This window comes from Meles meles, chromosome 20 (genome assembly GCF_922984935.1).
Source record: "Meles meles chromosome 20, mMelMel3.1 paternal haplotype, whole genome shotgun sequence".
Lineage (NCBI taxonomy): Eukaryota > Metazoa > Chordata > Mammalia > Carnivora > Mustelidae > Meles > Meles meles.
In genome coordinates, this window is record NC_060085.1 from 285,839 (window position 1) to 296,227 (window position 10,389).

Genomic DNA, 10,389 nt, shown 5'->3' on the forward strand with positions numbered 1-10,389 from the left:
GCCACGGTGAGGCACACGAGAAGCTCAGAGGAGCGTGGACGCACCTTGGAGATGCGCCGTCCCGTCTGGTTATTCGGTTAACGTTTTATTTGGTCGTTTGGGCCCTTTGCATTTCGAACGGATGCTGTCTCCTACCCCACCCCAACCCCATACACACCAGGCTTCCCCGGGGCCCATGGGGGCCTGTGGATGAGCTGCCAGGCCGTGGGATTTCCGGGGAAGGAGCGGACTGGATCATTGGCCATCCCATCTGTATCCCCGGTGCTGTTGTGGTTCCGGTGGCTGCGCAGGGACTCGGTGGTCCTGGGCAGGGGGCTGGGCCGGGGCCTTCGAACCACATCCCATATCCAGCTCACAAAGGCCGACACCTGTGTGTACACATCGGGGGTCTTGGGGTCGCCACACCATAGTCCGGAGAAAGAGACAAGGCCGTGCGCTCGGTTCCTGCACACCAGGGGCCCCCCAGAGTCCGCCTGGGGGGTGGGAGGAAAGACAAGGTCAGGGGTCCGTCTCTGGGCCTCTTTCCCTGAAGGGGCTTCTGTGCGCAAATCTGACCAGGCCCCTCCCTGCCTCGAAATGTTCCACGGCTGCCTAGTGCTCTTCCAGCAGAAGCGACACGGAACAGCCTTCAGGGGCTGTGAGCCTCCGGCCCTCACCCCTCTGTCTACCCTCCTTCCCCTGGGTTTTGGCCCCACCGACCTCCCAGGCTGCTCCTGAAGTAAAGCAAGCTTGCTCCAGTCTCCGGGCTTTTCCCATACCCTTGGGACCGTCCTGTCCCCTTCCAACGCTGCTGGTGTAGCAGTGCAAGTCTGCGGTACTTTGTGCAGGAGGTGAGCTGCGCAGCTGTACGCGGCAGCCCTGAGAGGGGTCTCTCTGCCGCCTTCCCTCAGCCCTCCTCAAGACTCCTTCCAGTCTCAGCTCAAGAGGTGCTCCCCTCGGAGAAGCCTCCCCGAGTACTCGCCCTGAAATTCGCACTTTCTCCCCTCGCTCCGCTCTCCAGTCCCGTCTCCCGAACCGCAACCTAGAACCAGCTCTGACCCTCGGAAGGAGGTACTACTGGTTTGGCAGTTTCACAGGTGGAGAAAGGGCCAGGGGTGAGGTGGCTTTTCCAAGGCCGCACACCTGGGAAGTGGCACAGTCTGGATTTGGATCCAGGCAGCTGGACTCCCAGAGTCTGTGTTTTGAACCACTATACTCCTCGCCTGGAATAAAAAATCCTCCAGGTTGAGTTTCTCCCTCAGCATCAGGGCCAGGGCTGCCATAGTGCACACAGGGTCTCAGGAGCAGGGACTGCCTGGCTGCGATGTGTACTGCCCCCTACTGAACACTGCTTATGGATACACAGATCTGCGGCTCTCTGTGCAGTGTACAACCTGCGCGGCTGTACTTGACAGCCCTGTGACCTTGGAAAACTCTTTGTCCTTCCAGGGCGTCAGGTGAGGTCTCGAGGGGTCTCAAAGGTGAGCTGGGACTTAGTTCCCAAGCTTCCGCCCACCTCTAGCCCTCTCTGTAGGCCTCGCCCATTTTCCCCATACCCTAGGCCGGCAGGGTGGAGACTGTCTTACTGAGCAGAAGCCACGCCGCCGGCGGTCCCCACTTTGGGTGCAGAGCATGGCAGGGCTCAGCTGGCCCCTCCAAGAGCTGTTGCAGACGTCCAGGCTCAGCACGCGGACCTCAGCCTCCATCAGCCCGGGCGGCAGGTCCTCAAAGTCTGATATGGAGCCCCAGCCCGCCACCTGGCACCGTGCCCCAGGCTTGAGCGGCCTGGCGTCTCTCCGAGGCAGCTTCAGCAGCCCCACTGCGGGCCCCAGGACAGCAGAGCGGTTCAGCTGCAGAGAAATCGCTGAGTTAAGGGTTACCCCCCAACCACCCATCAGTGTCCCTGCCTCAGTTTACCCTTCATGACAGCTGGTCTTTTCTTGGCCTCAAGGACGGAAATCAGTAGCAGCCATCCTCAGGCCCTCAGGAGGCTCTTCCCATCAGGCCTCACCCTCTCAGGCTGAAAGAAGTGCCCCTCCCTGCTTGTAAGCCCTCCGGTGGCTCCCTGTGGTTCTTGGGACAATACCTCTGGGCTCACCATTGGGCCCTCCCCTCCCCTCCGGGCAGAATGAATGTCCTGCGTGTCCTTGGTCCCGCCCCTGCCTCAGGCTGGAACACCTTTCCTCTCCAGCCTTCAGGTCTCAGCTTAGATGTGACCTCCTCAGGGGAGACTTCCTAGATTCCCAGGATAGGATGGAGCCTCTTCTGGTCTCCCCTGTGCCCCGTCTGGGCCGTTTTACTCAGCTGCCACTCTGTTGGACCAGAGGCTCTGAGGGGAGCAGCCCTGGGGCTGTTTGTTCACAGCTGTAACCCCGGTGCCCCGCACACATCGGGCGCTCAGTCAGTGTTCGTGGGATAGATGACTCGGGCCCCTGGTTTCGGTGCTCACTCCTCAGCCTTAGCCATGCCGCTGACCGTACCCTAGCCTCAGTTTGCCCTGCTGTGTAATGGGATGGGTGAGCTGTGGACTCCAGCTTCTGGGGTTTCACAGACGAGCAAATCCACATGCGAGGTTTGCCGCTGACGCTCGCTGCCCCCTTCTCGTTTTGCCAAGAGAACATGGCACCCCAAGCCCTGGTGTTCCCAGGGACCTGTTTCTGTCGTGCTGAGTGTCCCTCGGTTTTGAATTTTCTCCATATTTGGAGAGCAGGTTTGAAGTTTTTCCCTTTAAATTTCCTGGGGTGCCTGGAGTTGAATTTGGGCACCTGAGTGGAAGATATGGGGGCGGCCCCCAAGCAGGAGGGGGCCCTGGGGGCTCCAAGGGATGCACGCGGTGTTGGCAGGGAGGGAAGCCCACATTTATGGGAGGAGCTTCTTCCCGCCCAGAAAACCCACAAGGGGCCTGGGGGGCAGGGATTGGAGTATCCGGCGCCCTAGAGGCTCTTCTGAATGTCCAGGGCTCCTGTGGGCCGTAAATGGCCACGAGGGAGATAAAAATCCCTGTCCTCCAAGTCTGGAGGTGGAGGCGGTGACCCGAGAAAGGTGGGCCAGAGGGCAGGGATGGGGGGACGGTGGGGGCCTCCTGAGAAGGGGATGCGCGGGCAGACTCGGGAGAGTTGTGGGAAGGAGCGAGCCGGGTGGTGTCTGTGGGAGCAGGGCCCGGAGGCCCGTGCAAAGCCCCGGGGGTTTGAGCATGCTGAGATGTTGACTAGTTGGTCCACCCTGATTGGGGCTCTGAGGGGAGGACGTGGGAGGCACGGAGGGCAGAGGAGGGACGTGACCTGACTTGGGTGCTCATGGGATCCTTCCCGCTGGTTTTCGAACATGTCCATTGGGCCATCACGGGGGAGGCCTTGGACAGGCCAGACCCGAGTCCATTGCCCCCCCCAGCTCACCAGCAGCAGACAGATGTCATTGGCGTGGATGTCGGGCTGGTAGTCCGGGTGCCTGATGACAGCTGAGATGCCAAACACTTGCTGTGTAGGCTCCGGGGTGTGCAGGACGTGAGCCCCCAGCACCACCAGGCCCGTTCGGGGGTCCCTGTGGGGGCAGGAGGCTTGAGAGCGAGACCGGGGCCTCGGCGGCCCCTGGGACCCTGACCAGAGCCCCGCGGTGGTGACCCTGCGTGTCTCCATTCCCAGCGCAGTCACAGTGTTCACAAATCGTGGGGCAGTGACACACGTCGGTATCAGAACACGGTGCTGGGGGTGGACACGGGGCTGTGCTCCTCACGCCCGAGCCCCCTGCTGCCGGCAGGTGAGCCGCCCCCCGTGGCGGAGGTGGGGGCAGGGCCCCCCTCGTGGGCTCACCTGTGGCCGAAGCAGTGGGCTGCAGAGACCACCCAGCGGGCTCGGAGCAGGAAGCCCCCACAGTGGTGCTGGCCCTCGAACTTCACAGACGCCATGTAAGGCCGGGAGTGGGGCGTCACCTCGTGACCCCCAATAATCCGGGCGCCCCAGGAGCCTGCGGGCGGGGCGGGACCGCATCAGGATGGGGCCAGAGGAGGGGCGGTGGGAATGGACAGCCGGGACACCTGCTGGGGTGGGGGACCGTGGGGGCCAGCGGGTCGAGATGGGCAGGGGGCAAGGAGCCCGGGGAAGGGCCCCAAGCATGCTGGGAGGGGTCTGCACCCTAGAAGCCCAGGCCTAGGCCTCCACCCCAGCCCCCGGCCCCGAAGACAAGCGGGGCCATGACCCAGCCAGTCAGGGACTCTCACCTGCAGGCCTCGGAGGCAGCGTGAGGACCACAGCCATGGTCAGCAGCAGGCGACCCCGCTCCCCTGCCCTGGGGCCCATGGTAGTCGCAGGCCGGCGGCTCCCTCCAGAGCTCAGCAAGACACGGCCCCCACCCTCGTCAACGGCCCGAGAAGGGGGAACCTGGCTGTGGCCTGTGGTCAGAGGTCGGCCAGGCCCCGCCAGCAACGCCCAGTTCTGCCCCGCTGCTTCCGAGAAGCCACAGGAGGTCAGGAAACAGGGCAGTGAGGGGAAGAGCAGAGCAGGTGACTCGAGGGGCTGCCTGCCGGGGACAAAGCCCGGCTCTGTGGGGTCCTGGGACGGCAGCGGTCACTCAGCCTCTGTGCCTCAGTTTACCCAGCAGCACCGTGCCCACGGCTGCCTCCCGGGGTGGAGGTGAACGGGGTCTGGCCCCCATGCTGCCTGGCCCCCGTCGGCAGCCCCACACAGACCTTGGGGCCTGTGATTGTTGCTGCCGGGTTGCATTTATCAAGTGCCCACTGTATACCAGCCTGTGGCAGGAGCCTGTGGTGAGACTGCGACAGGGACACAGCCCCCCGCCCCACAGTGCTGATGTTCTGCAGGGACACGGGGTGTGGGCTGGTGAGCCGGGGTCACGGCTGATGCACACTTGAGCCGGCCGGAGGACACGGACATGGACAGGGATCCCCCGGCCAGCAAGGCAGAGGCTTCTGAGGGCTTGGGAGCCGGGTGCTGGCAGCGGGGCCTGGGGAAGCCTCGGGACACACATCCCCTTGCAGAGGCTGTGCTAAGACTGGAGCCCTGGCCCCGTCGCCCCCGCTGGTACCGCTCAGCCTGCACAGTGTGGAGGACCCCGCAGAAGAGGGTGCCTGGGGGTCAGGGGTGGGAAACTGAGGCACGGGGGCTGGTGTTTCCACCCGGAGGGTGTTCCAGGCTCACCCTGTCCACGCCTCAGAGTCCCTAGAGCCAGCAAAGGTGCAGAGCACATCCCTCAGGATGGGCCCCGCCAGACGCTCCACGGGCGTCCGGCCCCGATGACCATGGATGCGTGTGCCGGCCTCTACCAGTGCTGGGGGTCGTCGTGGCCTGAGGCACCCTGGGCGTGGGGGTGGGGGTGTCTAGCCTGGCGAGTGTGTGGGGCAGATGGAGAGGAGAGCTGGGGGACAGGGGTGGGGAGAGACCCTTGCAGGGCAGAGACGGAGAGAGACGGGATGACAGCAGGAGCCGTGGCCTGAGCGGCAGGCGTGCGGCCGTGCACTCGGGCTTCGTCCTGAGCCCCTCGCCAAGGGTGGGCTCATGCACCCTCCCTCCACAGTGCCCTCCCCTCGTCTGCCGGCCTGGCCCCCTTTGGGCGCTGGAGGTGGTGACTGTCCAGCTTGCTGGTCTTGGGAGCCTGGCGAGCCGTCCGCCCTCCCGACAGCACCGGGACACTGACCTTCCTGTTCGGGGCGGTAAGGGGACCAGGTGCTAGGCTGGAGCACGCCAGGCCTGCAGCCCGCTCCAGCCCCTCTCTGAACCAGCAAGCACGTGGCCAGGGTGCCACGGGAAGATGACTTCACCAGCTGCGGGGACGCCATAAAGGGGCTCAGGGGGACACCACCTCGTGGCCCCCCATGACCCCACCTCCCTGGTCCCTTGGGACAGAACCACAGGAGTGAGGATCCGCAGCCCCAGAGGCTGCCTGGCCTCCCACTGACCTGGTACATCCAGTGGATCGCACCAGCACACACCGATTCTCCGACAGTTCTGGGCTCAGGAGTCCCAAAACCCCGGCACGGGCAGGGCTGGTCCCCTGGGACCCCAGGGAGACCCGGCTCCTGCCCTCTCCTGGCCCACGGCCCCCTCCATCCTCCCTGCCGGCAGCGCGGGGTCTGCCCGTCTCCGGGACCCCCGCCCTCTGCCTCCCTCTCGTGAGGACCTGGGGAAGACGCCGGGTCCCCCGGGAATCCAGGGTCACCCCCAGCTCGGGGCCCTGACAAGCTCCCCTCTGCCGCAGGAGGGGACACGTCCGGGTGCGTCAGGGACGGGGACGCCTTTGGGGCCATATCTGGCCCGCCGCAGTTCCCGGTCTCGTGGGTTTGCTGTGTGCCATCATTCCGGTTTCACAGACAAGGCCCAGAGCCTCGAAGGCAGGGCAGCAGGGGTGGAGCAGGCGGGCTCGGAGGGTGCGGCCCAGACCACAGCCTGGCCCCGGAGGTCAGCCCAGTGAGGCCCACTGCTCGGGTAATAAGGGAAAGTCATTCTAAGCTGCTGCGTCTGTGGGGACAGGTCAGAGCAGTGGGAGGAACCACCACGACCCGAGACCCTGCAGGAAAGTCCTGTGACAGTGGCGTCTGCTCGGGTCCGACCCCGTGTGGCAGCCGAGAGCCCGGCTGCCGCTGGAAGGGGATGCGTCTTCGGGGGCCATGGGGGACTCTGCTCTGGGCCACTGGGGCTGTGGTCCAGGCCACACTCCCTTGGGGACTGGCATGAGCACCACCCCAACCCCAAGCTGCAGGGGTCCTACAGCCACCTGGGGACATCGGCGTTGTTTCTACTCCCATGACCAGTGGAGAGACCGATGCACAGAGAGGGTACGTGGCTTGGCCACAGTTGCACAGCAAGGGAACAACGAGGCTGGGCTGCTGCCTCCGACAAAGGCTGATTCCGCCCACAGCCAGGCCCATTTCCTTCCCATCTGGGGAACGCTTGTGAAACATAACCGTCCCTCCTGGTCTCAAACAACCAAGCTCCCCAAAGCCCCGAGGAGCAGGCAGGCTGGGGCTCAGCATTTCCATTTCCCAAACTGAGGCCCAGAGAGGGGAGCCTGACTTGTCTGGGCTGCACAGCAGAGGCTCTGAAACCCAGAGCTGTGGACCTGAGTCCCTGAAGGGTCTTCCCACGGGGGATTTGGGTGGCTCTCCTAGTAGGAACGGACTCCGCCGCCGTAACGGTGGTGATGGCAGTGATGCTGAGAGCTCCCTTTACGGAACACTTACTTTTGTTATTGATTTGCTGGTGCTCTTTACATGTGGAGGAGTTTAACTCAGGGTCAGATGAATTTCTTTTTTTTTTCTTTTTCTTTTTTTTTTTAAAGATTTTTTTTTTTTTAATTTATTTGACAGAGAGAAATCACAAGAGAGGCAGGCAGAGAGAGAGGAAGGGAAGCAGGCTCTCCGCTGAGCAGAGCGCCCAATGTGGGACTCGATCCCAGGACCCTGAGATCATGACCCGAGCCGAAGGCAGCGGCCCAACCCACTGAGCCACCCAGGCGCCCCTTTTTTTTTCTTTTTAAAGATTTTATTTATTTATTTGACAGAGAGAGATCACAGTAGGCAGAGAGGCAGGCAGAGAGAGGAGGAAGCAGGCTCCCTGTTGAGCAAAGAGCCCGATGCAGGGCTGGATCCCAGGACCCTGAGATCATGACCCGAGCCGAAGGCAGCGGCCCAACCCACTGAGCCACCCAGGCGCCCCTCTTTTTTTTTCTTTTTAAAGATTTTATTTATTTATTTGACAGAGAGAGATCACAGTAGGCAGAGAGGCAGGCAGAGAGAGGAGGAAGCAGGCTCCCTGTTGAGCAAAGAGCCCGATGCAGGGCTGGATCCCAGGACCCTGAGATCATGACCTGAGCTGAAGGCAGAGGCTTTAACCCACTGAGCCACCCAGGCGCCCCTCTATGTGAATTTCTTTTTCTGAGTGCCCGTCAGGTGCAGAGGACACAGCCTCCCCAGGAGCGCATTTAGATTCTGCCAATGGCAGTTGGGACCCAGAGCTGACTCAGCCAGAGCAGCGGGCTTTGTGAGACCGAGAACAGTCCTGCATCCCTCACCTGCGAGGGCTGGGGCTCCCAGGGCCATGGCACAGGCCAGGAGGACAGGGCATGGCTCTGTGCAGGGCCTGACCTGAGCCGGGCCTGGGGTTCGGGCCATGAAGCTGGGGAGGGGGAGCCCCGGAGCGTCTTCTGTCTGGCTCATCCTTTCCCGGCCCCTTCAGGGGGCTTGTGAGAGTCGAAGTTATGGGACTGAGCCTCGTGGGCGGCCGGCCCAGGTGGGGGTGCCCTCCTCGGTGTCTCAGCAGCTTAGCGCGAGCAGCTCAGCGGGAGGGGGACCGTAGCAGCACTGATCCCTCCGTGGCCACTTGTCTGACCCACACACTTTTCTCTCCGTTATGGTCATGAGCGCTCCAACGACATCACTTCTCATTTCTGGTGGCAGATGCCAGGCTGCCTCAGGAGTAAACACAGCCCCCCGTGACGTCCTGTGTCCCACGAGCGCCCCTCTGGACTCCGGGCCCTCGCGAGCGGGGGGCTGCACGCACCCATCTACCTGTCTTAGACCTCTCCCGGCCCCGCTCCCAGAGGTCTGGCAGAGAGCTGAGGAAGGGGTGTGCAGGGGTGAGCGCCTCGCACACGGGGAACCAGTGGGTAAACTGAGGCTGGGGGTCAGAGCCCCGCCAGCTCTGCCTACCTTGTCCGCCCTCACGGCTCCTGCTTTCCTCCTGGGGAGGGCTTTGAGGGAAGAAGCTTGGCCATTACTGGGGTCCCTAGAGCCACCCCACCTCTGGGGGCAGGTGACTGGGGCATCTCTGAGTGTCAGAGGGGGGTCAGCAAGGGCCTGGGTGCCCGAGGCCCCCCTTGCAGAGGCCCCACGTGCCCATCTGCACATGGCATTGGCGCCCTCTGCCCTACGGGGGCTTCAAAGTGGACCGTGGGAGACAGGAAACTGGTCATCAGTGGGAGTTTGCTGAGCACCTGCTGTGTGTGCTGGGAAGACAGGTCTGTGCCCAGGGGGACCAGGTGGATAACATCGTCTGCCAGAAGTATTAAGTGGCACAAGGGTGGCCAGAAAAGGACAGGGAAGGGGATAGGGCTCTAAAGCCGGGAACCGGGGAGACCCAGTGACCATGGGCAAGAGCGGGAGATGCTCCTGGAGGTGGGCGCGGCGGGTGCTGACCTGGGGTGTCTGGATGTGGGGTGTGGAGAATGAAGGGAGAGCAAGGCTTGGCAGGGCTCCGCTGGACCCGGGAGGTAGGCCACAGGGCCCTGGAGAGCCACAGCAGGTGTCTAATGGGGACAGGTTAGGACAGAGCTGTCCCGTGCACAGAAGAAGCAGGGAGACCCGGGAAATTGCGGCGCTGGTGACGGGGCGGCGTGGACACAAGGCCTGAGCTGGGATCAGAGCCCGGGGAGGTAAGGGCCTCTCTGACTCAGGGACGGGGAGGAGGGGGCTTTGGGCATTGAGAACGCCCCGAAGTCCCAGGGTCCCAGAGGATGTCGGGTGCAGGCTGGAGCTCAGGGCAGGACAGGGTGCTGGGCCAAGCCCTGGGGATGGCCATACCCAGGATGAGCAGAGGGGGCCAACGAAGTGGTGTGGGGGGGATGTCGTCATGGAAACCGTGGGGGCACGTGGCCCAGCGAGGGGCCAGCCGAGGGTACAGTGATTCAGACTGGGATGGGGGCGGCTGGGCACTGAAGAGAGAGGAGGGGAGACGGGTGACGTGGCCATCTCTCCGGGAGAAAGCTCGGCTCTGGCCCCCAGGACGCCCCGCCCTGGCCCACCTCCTGGCCGAGGCCTGCCTGCTCACTGTCTCTGCCCCGCCCCGTGTCCCCGTCTCCTGGGGCGTCGCCTCCAGGCCGGTCCCCTGGAACGTGCCCGAGACCGTGGGTCTTGGAGCCCGTGTTCAGGGACCCTGCGAGGACCTTGCTTTTGATCTGAGGGAGGTGGGCACCCTGGGAAGGTGAGGGCGGGGAAGGGACAGGAATATGGGGATGGGGACCATGGCTCCCATCAGCCCCCCATGAGTACACTCTCCTCCTTCCCCTCCTGTTCTTGTGAAAAACACACCCACCAATCCCTCAAGCCTCCAGACCCAAAATACCCATGTCCCAGGGTGAGGCTTCTGTGTCCAGGCAGCGGACGGGTCGGGGCCGCAGCAGGTACCAGAGGAATCTGTGTGGCTTCGCGGACTTGGAGGCAGAGGGGACAGCGATGGACCCCCCCCCGCTCTTGCTGGGCACCTGGAGTCAAACCTGGCCCGGCACCTGCTCTGTAAATAAAGCTTTACTGGCACACGGCCACACGGATGCATCTGTGTCTTCCTCTGGTGGCCTGGACGCTGCAAGGGCAGAGCTGAGTCCTCGTGACAGAGACCGTCTGGCCCGGGACGCCGAACACACGGACTCTCTGATCCTCTGCGGAAGTGCGGACCCTGAGCTTGT

At 63.4% G+C, this 10,389-nt stretch overlaps 1 protein-coding gene across 1 annotated transcript; it reads right to left on the minus strand.

Moving 5' to 3' along the window:
- Positions 1-72: 72 nt before the first annotated feature.
- On the minus strand, positions 73-4,297 carry PRSS57 (serine protease 57). The gene is made up of 5 exons (XM_045990133.1): positions 4,196-4,297; positions 3,789-3,942; positions 3,375-3,519; positions 1,566-1,829; positions 73-473 (listed from the first exon to the last, which is right to left on the minus strand). The coding sequence occupies exons 1-5, from the start codon at positions 4,272-4,274 to the stop codon at positions 132-134; spliced, it is 984 nt and encodes a 327-aa protein (XP_045846089.1). The 5' UTR covers positions 4,275-4,297; the 3' UTR covers positions 73-131.
- Between the last annotated feature and the right edge of the window lie 6,092 nt (positions 4,298-10,389).